This window comes from Muscardinus avellanarius, assembly GCF_963383645.1.
Source record: "Muscardinus avellanarius genome assembly, chromosome: 7".
In the NCBI taxonomy this organism is placed as follows: Eukaryota; Metazoa; Chordata; class Mammalia; order Rodentia; family Gliridae; genus Muscardinus; species Muscardinus avellanarius.
Genome location: NC_137793.1, coordinates 9454163 through 9479047, shown reverse-complemented (window position 1 = coordinate 9479047; position 24885 = coordinate 9454163). Strand labels below are relative to the sequence as shown.

At 38.3% G+C, this 24885-nt stretch overlaps 1 protein-coding gene across 1 annotated transcript in view; it reads right to left on the bottom strand.

Moving 5' to 3' along the window:
• Nucleotides 1–24885, bottom strand: part of SGCD (sarcoglycan delta) — a gene marked incomplete at both ends in the record, with an annotated part of 422413 nt that overhangs the window by 104008 nt on the left and 293520 nt on the right. Inside the window, one exon of the mRNA XM_080699026.1 lies at nucleotides 10077–10149. Coding sequence (XP_080555152.1) covers nucleotides 10077–10149 — 73 coding nt within the window. The remainder of the gene's footprint in view (nucleotides 1–10076; nucleotides 10150–24885) is intronic.

Sequence of the window (24885 nt, the reverse complement as noted above, 5' to 3'; positions counted from 1 at the left end):
AGGCAGAATTCCTTTTTGTACCTGAGGCAGGATCTAATCTTTTGGGCCAAGACCTAAGGACTAAATTAGAAATTGGATTAAAAGTAGATCAGTGAGGGATTCAGGTTCCATTTAATCTCCTATAGGCCATGGAAGAGGACCGCTCCTCTTCACCCTGCAGTCTGTACCAAGGAAGGAAATAGAGGAAGCTTAAGATTTATCCCATTCAGATAGAACTAAAAAGAGAGGGGGAACCATTAGAAGAAAACAATACTCACTATCCCTTGAAGGAAGAATAGGAAGAATAACCCATCATGGAATGCCTACCCAGGATGGCCTGCATATTACCATTTAATACTCCTATATTACCTGTAAAGAAATCAGAGGGGTCCTACAGATTGGCTTAGGACCTAAGGGCTATAAATCAGATTGTTCAAAGTAGGATTCCTCATGAACATAGCTGGTTTAGTGTGATAGAATTAAAAGATGCCTTTTGGGCCTGTCCTGTAGCTAAGAAAAGTAGAAATATTCTTGCCTTTGAGTGGGAGAACCCTGGGACTGGGGGGAAACAGCAGTACCACTGGACAGTCTTGCCACAGGGGTTCACAGAGTAATCCAACTTATTTGGACAAGTTTTAGAAAAGGTGCTGGAGGAATTTGAGGCTCCTTCCTCAATTGGACTGATCTAAGATGTGGACAATCTACTCCTCTCTGGAAGAGTTAAAGAAAAGGTTATAGACACCACAGTAGACTCATTAAACTTTTTGGGACGATGCGGCCTGAGGGTTGCAAAGACTAAATTGCATTTTGTAGAAAATGAACTAAAATATTTAGGACACTTAATCAGCCAGGGAGAAAAGGAGGCTGGGTCCAGAGAGAGATTCAGGGATTATTAGCATGTCCCTTCTAGGTACTAAAAGAAAATTAGGAAAATTTTTAGGGCTTGTCAAGTATAGTAGATTATGATTGAATTATATGGCCTCAAAACGAAGGAATCATATCTTAAACTCCTAAATGAAGTTTAAACTCCTTTGGAAACTGGAGGAGATGCTATTGGTCAAGGTTCTCAAGCAGGCCCTGATCACTGTCCCAGTATTAGATTTGCTATCCCTAGAAAAATTGGTCATATATGTAGACCATATAAGGTCTAATGATTCACTAGAAAGTTAGTTGAAGGATGTTCCCTGTTTACCCTTCATTGGGCCTTTAGGGCCTTATTTGGGGTTTGAAATGCCAGGGTGAAAAGGACTGCCAATTGCACTAGAGTGATAATTGTACTCCAACTGGCAGGTAAGGTCTTAAGTAACGGTCCAACCCTCTGGTGGGTCATTAGATTTTCACATACATGTAGATTTGGTCAGGGTTTCAAGGAGTTCCCAATGAACTTAAGACTAAAAGCCAGATAGCTATGTGGTTTATTCCAATATTATTTTGCTGGTCCACTATTAATAAAAAGGTAGATCAGATGAATGATATATATTACAATCAACAGAGGTTTGTCAACTATACACTAGATACTATTAAGGAAATAGCTGAACAGTTAGCTGCTACTAATAAAAAATCTGGGAAAATAGACTAGCCTCAGATATGATCTTAGAAAAAAGAGAAAAGTTATGTGCCATAGAAAGGAACCAATGTTGCACCTGTATCCCAAACAATATGGCACCAGATGGCACCATAATTAAAGCCCTGTGAAACCTGGTTGCATTAGCACCTGAGCTAGCAAAATGTTCAAAGATAGATGATCCATTCCCCAACCTAATGGAATGATGGTTTGGAAAAAAAGGAGAAATAATGACTTCAGTAATAACATTCCTTATTATATTATTTGGGATAATGATCCTAGTAGGACGCAGTATAAATTCTCTGTTAAGGCCCTAGTTCCATAACCAACAGAGATAATTCTAATAAAACAATCCCCCACAGATTACCAAAATAATCTCTTGTCAAACACCTTCTGGAGCAAAAGCCACCATATGCTAATAGAATTTGAGAAAAAGAGTAATGATATATGATAAAAAACAGAAAAAAGGAGGCTGGGCGTGGTGGTGCATGCTTGTAATCCCAGCATTCAGGAGGCTGAGACCGAGGATTGCGGTTCGAGGACAGCCTCAGCTACTTAGTGAGGCCCTTTGCAAATCAGTGAGACCCCTTCATAACTCAGTGAGACCCTGTTTCAAAAATTTAAAAAAGACTAAAAAATAGGAAAATAGGACTGGTGATTTAACTCGGAGATACAATGCCCCTGGGTTCTATCCTTAGTACTGAAAAAAAAAAAAAAAAGAATTGCAAGAAGATAATTGTATCTTTTCTGTCAAAGCTTAACTTAAAGTGCCATTTTGCAATCTGGCAGGGACTTCATTCCTTGGCAAAATTAGCATCTCTTAAGAGATTGCAGGTGTTAACTGTCCCCTGGCTTCCCCTGTCACTGACCAGGAAGAAGGTGAAGATGTAACTCCCAGCAATGAGTTCAGCACAGGAGCTTTGTGTCAGAGATATAAGACTCATGGGGTTCTTTGTCAGATGTGTTCTCCCATACCTGGGAGCACCATTTTTTGCAAAAAAGTAAAGTTGCCTTGCCAAGAAATTTTCAAACATGTGCCTTTTCTGATACCATCAAAATTTATTTCTAATAGCAGCTTATATTTATAAATTGCTTGGAGTCAATAAACATTTTGTTGGCTATGAAACCTCCAAAATAAAATTGAGGACAGAAAGAAATTTATTTTTGCTAACTCGTGTGAGCTTTGTCTAATCTTTGTTTCCCTAGGATTTACACAGATTTTAAATCTCGCCCATTCTCGAAGGAGTTTAGCTTTGGTACTTTTCATTAAAAGCAAATCCAAATGAAAATACCTACAGAATTTTGAAATGCATCTTGGGAATAATAGATGTATGTTAAGAGTTTTTTAGCCTTTCATTAGAACCCTGGTAATATTCTGAAAAAAAAAAAAAAACAGTAATAGAGTAATACCTATTTATTTGGAGCTGTGGAATAGGTTTGAGATTAACAAAATTTTCAGTTCTAAATGGCAGGATGCACTAGTGTTTGCAACTTAAAAGAGTCTTTAATGTCTTTTGCGCCAGGCGTGGTGGCGCACGCTTGTAATCCCCGCGCTTGGGAGGCAGAGACAGGAGGATGGCGCAGGTTCGAAGCCAGCTGCGCGCGCTGGCTTAGGAGACCCTGTTTCCAATAAAAATGTAAAAATAGGTCTAGGAACGTAGCCTGGAGGTAGAAGGGCTTCCTGGAACCCCAGTACCACAAAAAATAAAAATAAATAAATAAATAAATAAATAATGTCTTTTGCAATCACACCTGAAATTGCCTTCATACAGTTTATTAAAGAACACAGCAGTCATAAGGAAAATTAAATCAGAAGCCCCCAGTTTTGTAAATACCTAGGAATACTGAGGAGCTACAGGAAAATTGGGGGCTATTTGTCCCCATACTAAATGGCCTGAGAGGTCTGTCCGTTTTAAGTCATAAAATTTATTTATTAACCTTTACCTTTTCTCTCTTCTTTCAACCAGAATGTCATTTCCTATGGACAATCTTATCTAATTCCCCTAACTTTATTTAACTCTTCTAGGTAAATTACAAGGCTTTCTTCTTCCTCTGGTTTCGTTCATCCTTCCAACCTATCAAATTATCATAATGTACTTTATTTGGAGGTTATATTTCCATTATATTCTTCTAAACTGAAAACTATTTAGATGCTTATTTATTTTTGCATTTTGCATTTCAAGTACTTAGCACATATCTTGACTCCTTAAGAAGTGTCCAACAAGCTGGGCATGATGGCGCAGCTTGGAATCCCATCATTCGGGAGACTTAGACGGAAGGATTACGGTTCGTGGACAGTCTCAGCTACTACTTAGTGAGGCCTTTTGCAACTCAGTGAGACCCTGTTTTAATACAAAAAATTAGAAATAGGGCTGGGGGTGTCACTCAGAGGTAGAATGTCCTGGGTTCCATCCCCAGTACCTCAAAAAAAAAAAAAGTGTTCAACAACAAATACTGGGTACTAATCAGCTTGCCAACCCCATTAAAACTGTATATAAAATAAGACCACATCAGCACACAATTGAGGGAAAAAGTGAAGAATTCTTCCATACTAACTTTTTGGCTTCTCGCCCTTTTGTTAAGCATTTGGGGGTTTGCAGAGGAACAGAATTGGATACTTGAGTTCAGCAGTCAACATAACCTTCTCCCTTTTTGTCAGGTCTGCCCAGGCATGTGTCTGTGAAATAAGATTTCACAGTCTGCTTCAAGTTCCTGTAGGATCAGAATCCTACAAGGAAACTTTGCAGTTGAAAGGAATCCTCAGAGCAAGGTAGATATTCAAAAGCAGCCTCTGTTCTTATAGAGAATACATATGCAAAACCCAGGGTCCTATCTCCTGCTTCAGATCCTGAACAGCCTGAGATCAGTGATTTTTCCATTTCCCTTTATGTAAACTCTAGGAAAAAAAAATAAAAAACAGCGAACAATGAACATTGAATACATTCACTTTCTAAGATCGTGAATTTATTAAAATCCAATTTCTATTCCAGGGTGGTTTTTCTTATCTCAAGGAGTGAAGATAATGCTTCGTGTATTTTTAAGCATGATCTTAAATCTAGAACAACAGGCCCTTATTTCAGAGCTGCCCTGCAGGAGTCACATCAAGGAGCGCTGTATGACCTAGACCTTTGCAACACTCATTTGTCTGGAAAGAAGCAAACCTTTTTGTGTGTTTGTTTGTTTTGTTATAAATTTGAGCTCAGTCCTGGGTGATTTACAAACATCTTTAGCAAAGACTGCCAAACAGTAACCCAAAAGCAAAGCAGAAAACCCAAACTCTAGCAAACAGGAAGAGACCTCTGCTTTACCAGAATCTTTTAGGAAGAACTGCCAGAGGCCTCAAATCTGGTTTTCACTAACAAGCAAGCAAACAAGACGCAACAGGAGAACAAACAAAGCCCTTGTGGCTGCCAAGACAGAGGCTTGATTGACACAAAAGTTATCCCGGTGGAGAAGCTCTTCTAAAATAGTTGTGATTTTCTAGTTTTGAATGTTTGGGTAAATGAGGGATGTGGATATTTAAGTAGTTACTTGTTTATTTAAAAAGCCAGTTTATGTAGAGATAAACTGAAATCTAGTAACTCAGTGTGTTATCCATGGATGACAAGCAAGGCCCCCAAATCTGCATACAGAATATTAAATAAAAAAGCAAAACCCTCATGAAAAAATTCCTACTTAAGCCAGGCGTGGTGGTGCATACTTGTAATCCAGAACTTGGGAGCCTGAGATAGGAGGACTGTAGGTTCATGGTCAGCCTTAGCTACTTAGTGGAGGCCCTCTGCAACTTAGTGAGATTCTGTTTCAAAATAAAATAAATAAATAAATAAATAAATAAATAAATAAATAAATAGGGCTGAGGGTGTAGCTTGGATGTAGAATGCACCTGGGTTCAATACCCAGTATTGCAAAAAAAAAAAAAAATCTACTTTAACATCACGGAGAGCTTTAAAGATAGATGAATTCGTATCTCAGCAAACAGCTTTTCTGTTAAACTCTTTTTGATATATTTTTTAATCTTCAGGTGATTGCATCCCTCCCTTCCTTCCTTCCTTCCTTCCTTCCTTCCTTCCTTCCTTCCTTTCTCTCTCCTTTCTTTCTTTCTTTCTTTCTTTCTTTCTTTCTTTCTTTCTTTCTTTCTTTCTTTCTTTCTTTCTTCTTTCTTTCGTACTGGGGATGGAACCCAGGGGCATTCTACCTCTGAGCTATACCCCTACACCCCCAGTCCTGAATTTTATTCTTTATTTTGAAACAGGTTCTCACTGAGTTGCAAAGGGCCTCACTAAGTACCTGAGGCTGGCTGAGAACCACAATCCTCCTGTCTCAGTCTCTCAAATGCTGAGATTACAACCGTGCACCGCTACGCCCAGCTCTTTTTTTTAAATAATAATAATAAGGATTTTTATCTCTTGCAACAAATTTAATGTAGAGTAGGTTATTTCTCGGGGTAACATGAGATAAAAATTGAGCTAAAGGTTAAACTCTTCTTTAAATCTAAAATTATTTTAAAACTGAAAGTTTAATTGTGCAAAGGGATGAGCTGTTTGAAGCTAGAAGTGGTGTGGATCTTTAAAGACCCAAGGGCTCCACGATGACCTCAAGTCTCCACAGTGTGTTCGCTGAGAACTGACTTCCATCAGTGTTCTTCCATTGTGTTAACCCTGAGTAGGGCCCTTCTGCTTCCCTGAACAGGACACTCATGTGTATCTACTAATACAAGCCTAGAGACCTCATGCAAACTGCTCTGCCTCTTTTGGCAATACTTGGGATTGAACCCAGGGCTATTCTACCTACCACTGAGCTGCATTTCCAGCCCTATTTTATTTTTTATTTTTGGTACTAGTGATTGAACCCAGAGTCATTCTACCTTTGAGCCACACTTGGAGCCTTATTTTAATTAGTTAAATTCTAATGTGTGTGTGTGTGTGTGTGTGTGTGTAACTGAGGAATAAACCCAGGGGCACTCTATCTCTGAGCTACACCTCAGCTCAAGTATTTTATTCTTTACTTTGAAACATGATCTCACTAAGTTGTAGAGGGCCTCACCAAGTAGCTGAGGCTGGCCGCGAACCTACAATCCTGTCTCAGCCTCCCAAGTAGTGGGATTACAAGTGTGCACCACCACACCCAGCTTTATTTTATTTATTACTTGTAAACAAGGTCTTGCTAGATTGCTAAAAGTCCACATTGCTGAGGCTGTCCTGGAACCTGCTATCCTCCTGTCTTAGCTCGGATTACAGGCGTGGACCACCATGCTTGGCTCATGTTTTATTTTGAATGAGCATTATTAAGTTGCTGAGTCTGGCCTCAGACCTGTGATCCTCAGCCTCTCAAGCACTGGGATTCTATGTATGCACTGCTGTGCCTAGCTTACTCTGCTTTTTTGAGTCTAGAAGTCACACCAGTGTGACTGTGGCCAAGTTAAGATGGATCCATCTCTGAAGCCAAGGCCAGAAGGCTTAGTTACCAAGAACATGGTCTGTTTACTCCATAACCAATCAACAACACAGAGAGAAATACAGCACCACTAAATAACATTCAGGGACACACTAGTCTGGGTTAGTCTATGAACTACAATTGGTTATCTTTACATATTCATCAGACACTGTCCTACAAAGTACCATTTAAAAATCTCAGCAAAGCTAGAATGGAAGGATAGGAGAGGAAGAAGGCTGAGGTTGATTAATAGAGGAGCTACATCTGAATATGTGTAAAAGTATGAATGTAGCATGGTCAACCTGGACACTCATTGTTGGGAGGGGGGAAAGGGAACCTGGGGTGGGGTAGAGGGGGGCACCAAGCACAGTCTAAATGTATACCGTTTTCAACATGTTCCACATATAAATAAAATAAAATATATTAAAAAATACATTAAAAAATCCAGAAGAATGAAAAGACTGTTATGATCTCCTAGGTCCCAGGCTCATTGGAGGCAATCTTGATTTGAACACCAGAGGCAAACAAAAGGACCATTTTAGAATAACATGAAAATACTTTTATGCTTCTTGGGTGGAAATTTTATTTCTAGTTTCCATGGAATATGCTCATTGCTTTAGAAGAAGCAATGAACACGCAGCCATTACCTGAAGTCTTTACTTGCACTAGATTTAGGAAATTTACTCGTGAATTTTAGATATCTGATTTTTGAAGGCAAGTTTCTGGGTTCCTGGGAGGCGATGCAAAGATACAATCAGTATCTCTACAGAGCTCTATGAGCAAACACTCTGCTCCGTGTTCTTCAGGATACCGATCTCTGAAGTTGATCTGTCTCCTCACAGACTCAGAAACAATAGAACTAATAGATTATGGATAGGAACCTCTGAAACCATGAAGGGGAAAAAAAAGGATCTTTTCTCCTTTAAGTTGACTTCGTCAGGTATTTTGTTACAGTGATGGAAAACTAACAGTTGATATTACATACAGACTGCTTTATCTTTGTCCAATCTTCCACCGAGAGACCCTTCAGTTAATTCTCCATCTTAGCTGGTATGAAGCTTGCAGCAATAATCATGCAGGCTGATTTTATTTGAGGGGGATATCAACACAATAGTGGGGCACCTGGATCACAAAATAATTCTCAGTTTTCTGGGGGACCTCTGGGCTATTTTCTCTAATAGCTGCACTGCCTCATATTATTTCAAGTAGTGTATGAAGATTCCCCCTTTCTCACATCCTTGCCAGCATTTTTTTTTTTTTTTTATTTTTTGATGGCAGCCTCTCTGACTAGGGTGAGACGATACCTCATTGTGGTTTGATTTGCCTTGATGTGATGATTATTGATGCCAAACTCTTTTTTTCATACTTTCTCAAAAGAGGTCATTTATGTAACTTTTTTATGAGAAATGTCTATTCAGATCATTTGTCCATTTTAATTGGATTATTTGAGAGTTGTCTTTGTTTGTTTGGTCTGGGTTGAATTTATTGTTAACTACAGTAGATTTATTTTACTGCTTAAAGCCAAATTAGCCTAAATTCTCTCCTCTTATATTTCCCAAGTCTTCCATGTAATGAAGAGTTTACTCCATAGGGAAAGGTCTGTATTGTATTTGAAGTTCAGCTTCTTTTAGATAGCACTTTTCTTTGGTCTGGTCAGCACTAATTACTGACTAGTTCTGTAAGAAACCTGCTCCTCCAAAGGAATGCTAAAAGAAAGGGAACTGGGCCACCCATTTATTAGCTTGTCTCAAAAGGGCACTTAACTACACAGACACGAGACACTGCACTCGGAGAATAAGCTCTCTCTCTCTCTCTCTCTCTCTCTCTCTCTCTCTCTCTCTCTCTCTCTCAGATTTTGAGTGGCTTTGCCTCAAAGAATATAGCTTTAGTACCTTATATGAAACATAAGAACTAGTTGACAGAGAGTTGGTTTACTTCTGGCGAATGGAACTCTGCTGGAAATAGACATGCCAGTTAAATCAGAACAACCTGGTGTGTTATCATGCAGCCTTAAAACTGCAACCCTACTGTATATGGCATTTTGCTGGGGAAACGCTCTCTTTCCCCAACCATTATCCTCTTGTTTTGGCCCAATTTATTTCTCTATATTCACAAAGACTTACAGGCTTTGCAAAGTAATGCTATGGAGTTTGTAATGAGGTGATGTATTTCCCACTCCTGAGAATGTGTTTCTGTTAAGGGGACATAAGCTCCCTAACATAGCTGCTGTCTTAGCAAAGCAAGACTGCGTGCAGAAAGAAAGGACATGGCTTGCACAATTCAGATGCATTTGCCTATGACTGGTGTCATAAAAGACTTAATCAGTGCCATTTATGGTCATTTGATGTTTTATGCTTGGTTTTAGGTAAAAGAACTACCAAAGATAAAAGCCAACATTCACTGACTTCTTTATGGTTTTAATCGTATCTTAGAAACACAGTTGCATTTTTATCAACATACTACTTTTTATGTGTTTCTCTTTGGGGACCAAGGGAGTTCTTTGGTGGCTAGAATGGTGCTTAGGCTATGTCTCTATGTCTGTCTCTGTTCTTTTCCATTTTTTTTTTTTTTGTAGTTGTTGGTAGCGAGTACACGACATCTCAGAGTCCTCTGCTGCTAAAGAAGTACATTTAATACGTGTTTGAAAGGTAACATCAGTTCTTGGAATACCCAGAGAATTTACTTCTAGTAACATACAATCTCAAGAACCAAATAGCTTCTTATGTAACAAAACATCTATATTGCATTTAGACTTAAGTTTCTTTTAGAAAGCAGTTTTCTTTGGACTGATCCTTAATATTAACTGAATAGTTTTGTAACTGGATAAATTTTTACTACCAGGCAATATAATAGTAAACAAAAACCACCAATGAATGAATCTAAATCTCACAGCTACAAAGCAACTTCTTAGCCCAGGCCCTTGCTTTTCTTAGGGACTCAGAGAATTTGTTTTGAGATAGTGTTTCAGCAACTCTCCAGCCTTTTCCAGTTGATATAATCATTGTGACATTGTTATTACAATTTAACATGAATTACTGGCCAGTTGGATGCAGAAAGGTAGTAGAAACTAACGAACACACACGCCAAAGGCAAAGCTTACCTTAGTTCCTTGAAGGGGTCTGCCCTGACGTTAGGTGTTTCTATAGATTTGGGGAAGACTGTGCCCTCGGCTCCTGCAAACAAAAGAGAAAAGGAAACAGAGATTGGAGATGTTGAAGGACTCACCCAGGGGCACCATCAACGCACTGACTGGAGCTAACCCTGGTGAATCCATTACACAACCCAATAGTAGCGTGCACTTTGCCAGTGGCTTTAGGACTCCTGATAAAAGAACCAACTCATGCAAACAACCTTTGAAAAAAGCAAGGGATATCTTTTGAAAGTGTTCTCGCTGAGATCAGAGTGAGGCTATGAGGCAAATTCCATCTCGATGTTAAAAAGAAGTAAAAATAAGATATTTAAACATGGTAAGGTCTGACTCCTGTCTCTTAAAAAATCATCAATAGTCAACTAACTGGGAATGTTTTGAAATACAGCAGCTGCAGTCCTCTTAGTGCAAAGCAGGGAAAAATAAATCACTCAACACCTATGAAATCTAAGCAGAGGGTTAGATGGCAGCATATGTCTAATGACAAGCAAAAGTTTTTTCAGTAAATCAAGTTCTACCCTGTTGCCTTGATATATTGCAAAAGTGGGGTGTGGTGGTGGACACCTGCCATCCTATACTTGGGAGGCTGAGATAGGAAGATGACGGGTTCGAGGACAACCTCAGCAACATAGCAAGACCCAGCAATTTACCGAGACTCTGTTTTCAAACAAAAATAAAAAAGACTGAGGTGTTGCTTCAAGGTAGAATGCTCTTGGTTTCAATATCTGGTACTACAGGTTAAAAATTAAAAAGTTAAGCAAACACAACATCATGAAAAATTGTTTGAAGTTCAGTGCTTTGAGTATAAACATCGATCCCCAGCCCAATCTAGACATTTAGCCGGTGACTGTGCTGTAAGCTTTTATCTTTACAACTTGTCAACACCAGTTGAACCTTCCAGCCATAAAAGAATGTAATTATCTGGTTTGTATGCCCCTAAACTGTTTTCAAATCATTTAAACCTCAGTTTATCACAGACAATTGCACTGGAAATTAGCTTTTCAATTAAATTTAGCTGAAGCAGCCAGCCATGTGAGGCACACCTATAATCTCAGCTACTCAGGAGGCTGAGGCAGGAAGATCGAAAGTTTGAGCCCAGCCAGGGCAACTTACTGAGAATCTGTTTTAAAATAAAACAGTAAAAAGGGCTAGGGATAGAATTCAGTGCTAGAGCACTTGCCTAGCATGAAGGAGGCCCTGAGATTAATCTCCAGCACCACAACATAAAAAACAAAACAAAACAAAAATCTTAGCCAAGGCATTACTCTATGCTTTGAAGTTATATTTATTTTATATATTTGGTAGACTCCTTTGATGCTTTCAGGAGGAATAGGATATCTTGCATTCATGTGTATGTTTCTAGAATCCCCTTGCATTGTTATGATATCTAGAACTCTTCCATGTACCACCACCATTGTTCCAAATCTAGATTTATTGTGACATAATTGTGGGTCCAGGGAGATAAATTTATTTCTTCACTTATGTAGCAACTAGAGAGAGAGCCAAGCTTTTTGATAGGGTTAATAGACTATTGTAAGTACAACCAGAAAATAAGGACCCTACTTAATGTATATAAGTTCATTAAAGAAATACGCTGATGAATAATAGTAGATGTTTCTAAGCTGATAATTTTAGCAACTACTATAGACTCCATTATACAAATTCATGTGTACTAATTTATTTCCTACAACAACCCCATAAAATTCACAGTTGCACTAGGCTAGACACATTAAACATGGGACCATTTAAGACCTTTCTCAGCCTGTTAGGCATTCTTACCTCTTAAGACTCCAAGATATACTAATTTACATAATTTCAATACAGAAAAATATAAACACTAAAAAACTTACAACATTTTGGAGGTAATGTTATAGAATATTCATTATTTCCTTAAGCATAAATGATTAATCTTGCCCATATAATTTTAACTTTATTATGTTGTATATAACTGAAGAATGAATTAGATTAGAGACTATCAAATAGCTTTTGTTACACATGTAATTAGATTTGCTTTTGCAGAGGGTACATTCCATACATCTCCAACATTTTGTAATTGTTTGAGGCAAACGAAGGCTTTTGGCAGAGTGGAAGCTGCCTAGGATGAGACAGCTCTACAGAAGCAACAGGACAGTGAGGGACACACAGATGTGGCCCTGGGATAAGACCCAAGATCACTCCCTTAACCTCCTCAAGGTCTCATCTCTACCAGTGCTGGAGAATGCTCATCTATCACCTCTGTACTGTGCAGCAATTGCCTTGTCAAATCAGAGAGGCTTAATCTTAGCCATTTGAACCCTAGTTTAAAACTATGATTTATAGGAATTATCCAGGTGTGGTCACACACACATGTAATTCCAGTATTTGGGAGGCCGAGACAAGAAAATTGCAGGTTCAAGGACAGCCTCAGTAATATAGCAAGACTCTCAATAAGACCCTGTTTCAAAACAAAAGTTTAGTGGCTATGGGGATATAGTTTAGAGGTAGAGCACCCCTGAGTTCAATCCTCAGTACCAAAATAAATAAATAAATAAATAAATAAATAAATAAAGGCATAAGTCTGATTTGAATAAAGAATAAAGGTGGTACTATTTCTGCTTTAGTTGCACAGAATTCTGGCTAAAGGAAGGGAAGATTTCAGGTGGAACTACAGAATTCAGATAATGTAACCAAAAAACTATCTTTTTTTATCCACACAGCAATTATCACTACCCATGGATAACGTTAATGATTTGAATTTTTACGATAACATTGCAGGATTAACATTTCACCCATTGTCTTCCTTACTCCTACCATCATTACAAAAAACATCTGAATCTTCAGACTATGTATTTCATAATTTTTGAGTATGTGTGCACACAGCAGTAGCATATATGCTACATGATTCAGACCAATTACCCAAACACAAGGAGTGACATTCAATTATATAAAATGAGCCTTAATAGCCTAAAGAAATTTCTTTTCGCCATTCAAAACCTGATCATGAAAACTGATGAAAATATGATCATGAAAACTCATCTGCCAATGTATTTTTATACCTTGCTAAACAAGGCTCAAGACGGAGCTATTTGCCAGCAGCTGATGACTCTCAGCTTTGCCACCCTTCTGAGCAACATCAAGGGAGAAGGAAGGGAAATAATAAAATTAATTTAATGCACTAGAGAAGCTCACCAAAGGTTACTGGAAAGACCGTGATCTCCTTTGAAGATCAGAGCTCACATCCTCAGTTTTCTGTGATCTATAAATTATCTGTGGTGTTCTTATGTAGGAGTGTGTCTTACTCTTCATTATGTTCCCAGTGCCCAACTCAATTCCAGGCACAGAATAAAGGCACTCAACTGACGTTTGCAAAATGGCCACAACATTCATTTGACACTGAACACACATTACCTGGTTTTTTTTTTTTTTTACCTTTGAGACATTTATCCCATTTCTTCAACTATTGCTTAAGCTCTGTATGTGCAGGGATAAGATCTTATATAGAATATAGCCAGATTGACATTAGCTTCCTTAGACTTCTGCTAACCCAATTTCTAAGTGGCAGTACAATTTCTACAGGAGTATCAATTTACTGTTATAAACCACTTCGCAGTGCTATACATTTTAAATGAGTGTCCAAAATCACTACGCAACAGATTATTTTAATCCCATATGTAAAAATTTTAAAAGCTATGATAATAAAGAAATACTACTCGGGTTCAATAACAACAATTCTTTAAAGTAAAATGAGATCAAATGCTTATAGTCTCCTGCCCAGACTGAGGAATCCTCTTATCCTGTAGATAAGAAAACTGGAGCTAAAAGCATGTGGAACTCAGTCATATATCTGTGAATTGTAGTGTAGATTCACATACAAGCATCTGACTCTAGATTCACAGTGCCCTAGTAACCTGACTCCTCAATACGAGGCCAATGTGGCACCATTCAGCAAATACTAGAGAGATGGGCTTTGACAGGCAGAGGAGGAATATGATGGACAAGCAATGACTGTATATGGGATGGAAGTGAAGGACAAGATACTCCTCAGTTACCACTGTGTACTCAAAGATCCCTTGGTTTGGGTTTTGCTGGACCATGGCCAAGGGCCCATAGGTCCCCACCCTAGGAGACACACATATACATCAGCCTCTCATTTGCTGAGTGACCTTGAACATGACACCAAACCTTTATGATGTTCAGTTTTCTTCTCTGAAAAGAAGGAATATGGATACTACAGTACCTTTCTCTACTATGGGTCTTGTGAGATTGAATGAGTTCTGTGGTTCATAGCAGTCAGTGGACAATATTCTATTAAATGATGGTACTAACAATAAAGTATTTATGGACTCTATTATTTCCTCCACTTGTCCTAATCCTTTACGATGCTTTGAAAATTTATATATATTATTTATATATTACGTATATATACATATATATGTATATAGATGCATTGTAGTCAAACATCTTAATGGGGTACAAGATGGTAGAGGCATAGATGCACACATCACTTATTTGCTATCAAGTTGAAACCATACTGAATACTTAGGGTTTTCATTTAACTATCAGAATAACCCTATGTGTACGGACTATTAGTGTTTGTTAATATATATGGAGAATCTGCAACTCAGAGAAGTGAAGAAACTTTCCTAGAGTTACACAGGAACTCATTTACAGTTTCATTTTCAGTCTTTCAGTTCTATAAAAAATGAACTTCAGTCTTTCAGCTCTAGGCCTGATGCCCCTGATCACTATTCCAGACCAGCACTCTCCTCCGATCAAGTTGCTCATATTTTTATGCTAGCTGAACAAATACTAATGCTTATGCCCTCAAGTAATGCATGCTAAATCCCCAGTCACCTTCCTCCTAAAAAAATTCCCATGTACAATGACATGAGAAGTTGCTGCTTTGCAAAAAGACTATTTCTTTCCGAGTCCTAGTGGGCTGTTGATTTTCACACCATTTTTCACTTTTCCAGAGGCGGCACAGTGTGGAAAACCATCCATCAGGATGAATTTCCCCAACCCGTCTCTATCCATTCTTGGGTAATACATTATTCTCAATTTTATTATTTCAAAAAAGGTTTCTATTAAAACCATACCTACTGATTCCCTCTTTTGACACAATATAATTTACTGGCAATAAATGTTCATAAACAGTTTGACTGAAAAATCCATAAAGTTATTTCAGCTTTATTTTAAGTTTCATTTAATGTCCCTCAACAATGATTTCATCGATGCATTTCCATTAGCTGGTTCTCTGCCCAATAACTTAATTTCAAACAATCAATCAGGAACTTATAAAGCATGTGACAGGATCTATCTAAAGCATTTTGAATCACCATAAGGATCCGCTCAATGGCTCTTTTTCCTACTAGCACAGGTAGGGGGTATACTTGTCAAACAATCTCAGATGCACTCTGTTACCATAGTAACAAAAGCCCAGCTTCTCTTCCTTAGAAAGGATGCTCAGATTCTGAGCTCCAGTCTATCATTTTTGTCATGCTTTCCTCTCAGTGTCCTGGATATCAAGACACCTGAAATCCAGCCCTCTCTGCAATTGTAGGCAAATTACATAACCTCCCAGTCTCTTATATCTGATATAAAATGAGGGATAAAGTAAGTATTAGGGCTTACTTTCCCTGCACTAAATCTAAAATTTCATGGGGCTAAAATCTGATCTAAGCAAATGACCATTTTCAGTCACCTCCTTTGCCCACTGAAAAAATAAAACAGCCCTGAAATGTCAAGAAATCTCACCACGTGCTGTGTGCATGTATGTTCCTACCACTTTAAAGTACATTATGATGTAAGACTGTGATATATACATATGATATAGATGTATATGCATTGTGTTTATACATGCATATCTATATCTGTCTGTATCTATCTATGTATCTTGCTCTTGTGAGAACTCACTCCTGGGGAGTAGCATATATATGGAATTTGCCAAGCATTTTGTCAGTGTTTAAGGAAAAACAAAGAAAAGCCAAAAGACTTTTGTCTAAACTGCATTTAATTGGTAGAAGTAACCACCAAAAGATAAATAGTCTAAGAGATAAAATGGTAGAAGGTAAAATTTATTGTAGATGAAACAAACTAAAAAAATAGCTAAACAAACTAAAAATCACTGTTTGTAACTCTTTGAAACTCCAAAAGCCTGAGGAGATTAAATTTTATACAAAATAATAAACATCAAATTGCCTAAAACTATACATGTTAAAAATTGCTGTGGACTAAAAAGTGAAAGGAAAACTTAGGCTTAGGCTTATGAAACTCGACTCAGGAAAATGAGACTTGGGAGAAATATTAGATAGAAAAATTATAATGGCAGAAAACATATTCAGTGAAATTGATATAGGAAACTTATGATGAATTCAATATTTATTGTATTTGGAAAAAACTGGTCTCAAAGGAAAAAATTTCAAGAAACTTTCTTTAAGAAGATAGAAAAGGGTTTCAATATACTGTTTCAAGAATTAAGAAGTTTGCAATCGTAAATTATTTCTTGATGAACATGTTTAATATTGGTACAATTATGATCAATTATTTTCTATTACTGAACATGAGCTTAAACTCATCTTTGGTTTAAACCATGACATGAAAATGTCTGTCAGATTCAAAAGATAGAGTTACAAATTCTGATGAGTATCGTTTGCAGTAAAAACATTGTAAATTTTCTAATTTGCCTTGCTTGGGTAGATATGCTAGAATTGACAGTGTTAATAACTATTTTACTTGATAAGAATGTTTTTATATGAATATTAGATCAAAAATTGGAGAAAGAAAGTCAATCTGACAAAGGTTGATAGGAAAATGGGAAGATTTATTTTGTTTCTTATATCAGAAAAGGTGAAACCAAAGGCCTGATTTCTAGTGCTCAGTTTGAAGACTCAGTCCACGGCACTGTGCTGGGCTGTGGTTTGTCCATCGAGGGGTCATGGGTTAGAGGTTTGATTCTCAGTTTGGTGGGTGTGGAGACTTTCAGAGATGGGGCCAAATGGGACAGAGGTGCTGGCCTCAGAGGGAATGCTAATCCCCAGGAAGGAGTTCCCCCAAGGGCAGGATGTTACAAAGCCTCCACCTGATGCCTGAATTGCCCTATATCCTCCCATTTAAGTTGTGATCTCTTCCTCCCAGATACAAACAGGTCCACCACACTAACAAGATCAGCTGTCAAGTCCTCATTAGAGATTCACCCAAAGGGGCTGCCTGACCTTGGATATTCAGACTTCAAAACTGCAAGCTATGTAAGTATTTATAAAGTTACCCTATATCAGATATTCTAGTATAATAACCAAAAAGAGTTTAAAGCCTATTAGCCGGGCGTGGTGGCGCACGCTTGTAATCCCCGCGCTTGGGAGGCAGAGACAGGAGGATCGCGCAGGTTCGAAGCCAGCTGTGCTCGCTGGCTTAGGAGACCCTGTTTACAAATTTTAAAAAATGTAAAAATAGGTCTGGGAGTGTAGCCTGGAGATAGAAGGGCTTCCAGGAACCCCAGTACCACCAAAATAAAAAAATAAAATAAAATTTTAAAAAACCTATTGACTTCATCAATTTACCTCTCATTTTATTTCCCCATTTTATACACAAATCAGGGATGGGTAGATGGCATTATCTGTAAGGCTGCTTCCAGCTGTGCTATTTACTGGCCTCCAGATAAATGGTTGCATGAACCCCACAGATGAGGAGAGGAGTATGGTGTGCAAGGTAACCCTAACGTTTCAATAATGTAACAAATACGCACTGAGCAGGAGGCTCTAGTGAGATAAAGAGACATGGAGAGCATGGTCTGATAGAGGATGGTGTGCTCCTTCATGGATACTGGATGGTTTAAGTAAACAAATAACTAAGCTGGTTTAAATAACAACTAATTTGATGATCACATATATTATTTATGGTATTAGTAATTATAATTAATGTGATATTATAATATGATATTATGAATTATATTATGATAGGTATTAAATGATCCCATAAATGTCATATATCATCACCTATATCACTAATATGTAAGTTCTGTGTGTGTGTGTGTGTGTTAAAGGTGATATAGACTCAGAAAGAAATATGTCTTTGAAAGTATAAAACCTGGTCTGACAGGTACATTTCCTGAAAAGCTTGGCTAATATTTGAAAAACTAGAAATGAGTTATTCAAGAAGTACATGCAGCAACAGAAAAGAGGATGGGAAGAATTCAGAATTTAAAAATGCAAGTCATGTTCAGCCCATGTGTGAGGGCATCACCACCAATGTAGCTGTAAGGTGTGATAGGGGTGCATAACAGGATGAGACCTGAAGAGAATCACACCAGGACCTGTGTACATGTGTGTATGTGTACATTTGCATCTCACTAAGATGTATAATTACAATGCACCAATAAAAGTATCAAAAAAGAAGCCTGCTATGGATAAATCATATTTAGAAAGCGGCAAGCATTATGGAATAACACTGGAAAGACAGGTGAGCCCCAGGAGCACAGAGCCATGTTGGGGGCCATGTTGAAATTAAGAAATAGAATCTGATTTGTTAGAATTAACACCTTTCCAAAGATCACCACTGTTGCATGTTATCAATTACATTTTTGTGTTATCTAAAATTTGTTAAGCCCTAATCCTCAATGAGATGGGATATTAGGATATGTGTCTTTGGGAAATAGGTTTAGATAAGGATGATGACACTTCTAAGAAGAAGTGCAAACTCGTTAGCCTTTCCCCTGCCAAGAAGGATACAATGAGAAGGCAACTATCTACCATCTCCTGATAGGATTAGTGTCCTCACAAGAGGAGATCAAGGCTGGAGCTCATTCTCTCTCCACCATGTGAGGACGAGAAGATTGCCATCAATAGCCCAGGAAGATGACTTTGACAATTGTGGCACCCGATCTTACACTTCCCAGCCTCAGAGTCGTGAGATATCCATCTCTGTTGTTTAAAACACCAAGCCTGTTGTCTATGTTATAGCAGTGCCAATGAGACAGTGCATCAAGGAAAGACATAGGAAGAAGGCAAAGGTAGTTGAAGAAAGGCCAGGCAGGAAGAACTAGAGGATTGGGAGAGTGGGAGAAGTATGAATGGTGGAGGAGATTCTAAAGAGGGAAACCAATCAGATAGGAGAGGAAGAAGAGGAGGAGGAGGAGGAGGAGGAGGAGGAGGAGGAGGAGAAGGAGGAGGAGTGGTGGTGATTGGAGTGCCTCAGGGAAGACCTGAAATGGATGTCCAAAATCAAATGATTAAGGCTCAAAGCCAGCTGTGGCTTGGAAATCTCATTATCCTCAAATAGTATCTAACTTTTTTTGGTATTTAATATTTTATTCACAAATGGCAATTGCCTTTATTTAATAAAGAAAGTTGCTCTGAATCCAACTATATTTTTATGAGGAAGCCAGAACAATGACAAAGGACATTTAAATTAAATCTCCTGTGATATTTATAGGCACTATTTAACAAAATTATGAGCAATCTAATAATTTTTTTTTGAAAAATGAAGCCTAGTCTTCTGTGCACAATAATTTTTTGGTTACTCCAAAATTTTAGCTAAAGACATTTTCACCTGTTTCCCATTGTTTAAAATCTTTCTAAAATATGAGTGATACAGTTTTTGTCTTTGTAAGCCCAGGGTACTTAAATATATTATTCTTTAATGTCTGAGACCTATTTTTATACAAAGCCATCTTCTCCATAGTACATTAACCATGGTAGATGTAAGAGACTGAGTTTGGGGACAATTGATTTCAGAAAATTCCTCAGAAATAGTGATTACTTATTTTTGTTGTGCTGGGGATTGAACCCAGAGCCTTACACATGCTAGGCAAGTACTCTACCATTGAGCTACATCCTCAGCTTTCCTTCCTTCCTTCCTTCCTTTCTTTCTTTCTTTCTTTCTTTCTTTCTTTCTTTCTTTCTTTCTTTCTTTCTTCTTTGCCTTACTAAGTTGCCCAGGGCGGCTTTGAACTTGCAATCCCCCTGCCTCAGCCTCTCAAGCTGCTTAGACTGCACATGTGTATCACTAAGCTCAGCAGAAACAGGGTTTTTGTTTGCCATTCCTAATAGAAACTTTTGCATTTCTCCTAAAAGTAACATGCAAATAAAAGTTCTAAGGAAATGGGTTGAGTTATGTTTAATCAAAGATTTGTAATGAACTGAGAAATGAATGAGGAAGCAGAGTTTTCGCAAGTTTCAGGATTAAGCACATTGAATGCGGCTGTCAACTTCCGAAAGCTTTTCCAGACATGAGCAAAACTCAGATGCTAGATAGTCACTTCTAGTGAAAAAAAGTCACTTGGAGCAATTTAATCCCAGTGTGTCTTCCCTGATGGCATTTAATAAACTGCTAAAGCAAAACATCTGTTGTCATTTCACAGAGTTTCTAGGATACACACCAAATATTTTCTTTTTAGGAATTAGGACAGATTCTTCGAAGCTAACAAGTACAGATAGTGCATTCAAGAAATATTTATGGAGGGCTTACTTCATAGGTGGTCTGTGGGAAAACAGACTCAGACTTTCCTTTTTAGGAATTGTGAAATGATAAAAAAATTCAAGATGTATATAAAATTTACAATTACTCCAAGTATTGTGACATTTATTGCCCATCAATATGAAACAAGTACCTACTATGTGCATGGCTCAGTTTGAAGCAATGTTCAGTGAGATTTGATCTTTACTCTTAAGGGATTTTATTATAGCTAGTGGATAGACATTAGAGAAAAAAAATCTACATTGATTTTTTAAATAAAAATTATTATAAATCATGCTTTCTCAGTGTAGGTAATGTTGTTTCCAGAGAGATAAAAAATTGATTCTTAGAGGACAAAATAAACCTTTATTAGTGTATAGAGCATAGGTGTGTGTGTGTGTGTGTGTGTGTGTGTGTGTAGTACATAAACAGCATATCTGTGATAGTAAATTTTTATTGTAGGGGCTGATTAAGAAATAAAAATCTGATAAAGATTCCTTAGAAGAGTGGCATTACAAAATGAAAAGCACCGTTCCGACTGCTATGGCTTAGAACAAGGGGTGGATGGGGTTGGGAACAGGGGCTTGTCCTAGCATCAGAGCATCTGTGATGCCTCATGGGGCAATGAAGGTATTGAGAGTCCATGGAACACAGATGATCACCAGAACCAAGGGAATGGACGGTGTGGTTCAAGCAGTAGCTACAGCAATGCAAAAAAAGATTCAAGGCCAGATTTCTAAGGGTCTTCCATATTTTAAGTGTGAGCATGAGAGGGTGAGCCATCAAAAGAAATGGAGAATTGGCTACAGAGAAAGAAAGACCAGGAACAGAGAGACACAGAAACCAAGAGAAAACAGTTATTTCAAGAAGGTGGGAGCGGTTGATCTGTGTTAAATAGTGATGAAGAGTACGGCAGGGAATTACCATGTCCCTTTAATTTAGCAGCATGGAAGTAGTTTATATTCCAAGACTCATTCTATGAAAAGCTGGAGGCACACTGCCGTGGGTAGGACAGTCAGTGGGCAGCGAGGAAGAGAGCAAAAGGTATCACTCCTTGACAAGTAAATAGAGTGTGTTGGTTGGGTATTGAGTATCAGATACTGGTTTTAGCTGTGGTTCATGACCACACTTTTATGGGGCTACCAAGCTGCTTTGTGATGCACGCTGGGGAGAGGTACATATGTTCAGCTGCCTGGATGTAGGAACACATAATGGGGAATATTTGGGCTCATTTATGCTGGGAGTTTTGACAGATAGGGACATTGAGAAGAGAGCCTAACAAGTTCAAGATGGTCCAGAGAAACTGTAAAGGATATATTGAAGTGCATTATAACTTATAATGCAATGCAAGTCATGCCATTTGCCATCAAAAAAGGGTCTATAGTTTCTATTTATGATGTTAGAAGGTAATAAAGAAAACAAGACTAGAAGCTAAGGCCAGAGAGATAAAAGAATATCATTACATAATTTGAATGTTAACAGTGGAAAATAATAAAATCAGACGTGTTTCCTTTCAAATACTCTGACAATTCAGCTGAGCCAGCTGTACCACCGAAGGCACCATTTTAAACATACAGGTAGAATGTGCAGTGAAAAGCCAATTTAAGATTCACATACAGATGCGTCCTGGCAAGATATGAAGAGACAAGTCGTTTAATTAAACAAACTCTACTCTAGGAACCAATGGACCGAAGAAACTCATGCTTGGTGTATCATTATGTCAAACTGGAAAAAATAAAGGGAACTATCCAAGCAGCAAGCAACATCCCTGCAGCTCCTTATGACTACATTATTTTTGATAGTAAGTAAAAATGCACAGTAGAACAAACAATTTCAACCAATTGGTTGCTTCTAGCATGGATGGAACACTCTGGAGTAAGGTAGCGTGTGAGGATAGTACAGACATCAAGTGGCTAGGAAAAGAGGCTGCCTGACAATTGTATCAGAGAGCTACATCCAGGGGAGACCCCTTTGTTCCCAAAGATGATGCACTGGGTGTGCCATGAATGAGGTAAATGTGCCCCTTCACCATGACCTGCTCTAGACTGCCATGGAACAGGTGGCCAGAAGTGGGCTAGTGATGTACAGGGAGAGGGTGCAGAAGAATGATATGGACAAGTTCAGGCAAGTTTTGGCCTGTCTGCTTCACCTGGGAGTAAGGGTGCGGCAGGAGCCATCAATATGGTTGGCTTAGTGGGAATTTCAGTTCTCAAGTGTCTCTTATAGTGTGAAAGCAATCAAGGCTCAGAGAGTCGATGGATGCTGAGGAGACTTGAAGAAAACAATATGTGCCTGATTTTTAAGAGTTTCCTGGCCACTGAAAAACAGGTAGAACTTGTTGTTCCTGTGGCCAAGCAAGTGGGTGGTGACGCTGTCCTGCGGAGAAGGAAATTGAAACGTTAATTGAGAGCTACAAGAAATACCTTCAAAAAACAACAACAAAAAAAATAATTGGAGAAACTTATAGAACCATTTATGGGAGATGAAGATGATATTTGAAAAGCCAGAGACAGCATACTGAAATCTTCATAAAAGCCATGAAGTTTTCAAAAGCACTACAAGATTTGAAAGATTTAATGGTCAAATCTGACTTTATCATAAAAGCAAGCCCTAAAACTTTACAGGCAACTTTAAGGATAATATATATACATACACACATATACATATATATATATATATATATATATATATATATATATATATATATATATTATTTTTGTGTGTGTGTGGTACAGGGACTGAACCCAGGGGGATTCTACTTCCAAGCTACACCTACAACCCTATCTTTTTTATTCTTTATTTTGAAACAAGATCTCACTAAGTTGCGGAGAGCCTTATTAAGTAGCTGAGGCTAGCCATGAATCTGCAAACCTTCTGTCTCAGCCTCTCAAATACTGGGATTACAAACATGTGCCACCATGCCTGGCTGATTAAATAATTTTTACCTTAGCCACTGACTTCCAAAGAAGGCCAGCATGTTATTTTCTTAACATCCACTATTTTCTCCTTTTTCTTTGGTAACAAAGTCCCAGTATTACTCACGGAAGCAAAGTGCCCAGCTAAGTCTCCCTAAATGCCTATAAATCCAGGAGGAGCCATACAGTGCAGCTTTGTCTACTGGGAGGTAGGAAGCCACCTACTGGAAAACAGACTGGGACAGCTTTGCTGCCCACAGGAGGGTACCATGTGGCAGGCTCCACCCTTTTCTTCTTCTTCCTGTCTGAGTATTAACATGACATCTGGAGCGATCAAAGCTTCTACTCATGAGAAAAAAAAGATCAGGAGGATTTTAGATATGTTGATCTAGCCACCAGTAACTTTTTACATTAAACTTATTCTTATGAGAAGAAATGTCTCTATTTATGATTTGTTTGGGTCACCTTAAGTGAATTCTGTTACTTGCCTCTGCCTGAGGTTTAATACCACATTATCCATATCCAAGGAAAAAGGAGGGAACGGGTCCTTTGTGGGGGTCAGACCCTTTATCTAAAGCTTTTTTTTTTTTTGCAATAATCCAAAGTAGCATAAACTGAAAATGGCTCTTACTATATCATACTACTAGACAAAAGAATCTTTCCCTGAGTGCTGAGTAAGGTTTGGTTTTTTCTACTGTATTCTTGATTTTGACCAGGTTTTATTTAGGCAGAAATTATCTTTTATTTTCAGTGCATCAAATTCTTTAAGACCCAGGTCAGATACTATCTCCACAAATACACCTTTCCTGGTCCTCTCTCCATCATCGCTGTTTATTCGTCACCGTTTCCGTAATACCTCACTCACCCCTTGTAGGACTGCTTATTTCATTTGACCTCATGAGATGGGTCATTGGCTATGTTTGCCTTCACCACAACGTAGGCTACTTAGATACAATACCATGTCACAAGGTTAGCTATTTTAGATTCAATGTGACTTAGGAAGGAGAAAGTTGCAGGATGACAAAGAATCTTCTGACCTAGAGGTAAGAGCTGGCAGCATCTGGATCCCATCGTGATACTTCAGGACCTGGCATTATCTAAGAAAGTACAGGTTCAGGCTGTATGGTGACAGTGCGACAGCCTAACTGTGCCTCTATTTTCTCACCGATCTTCCTATAATCTCCTCAATTTAGTAAAGTAAATTCCACTGTTCAAAGTCCCAGTGTGACAGGTCTTTCACCTGCCTTCCAGCCTTGGTTGCGTTCTTTCTTCCTATATCAGAGAGCCCCGGTGTTTAACATGACAGTCAAGCTTTGCTTCTCTCTTTCGCTTTGTCTGTTTTTTGACATGATTTTAAAATATTGATGTTTGTTATCCCCATATTTTTCTTTGCCCTTCAAGTCCAGCAGTTAGCCATG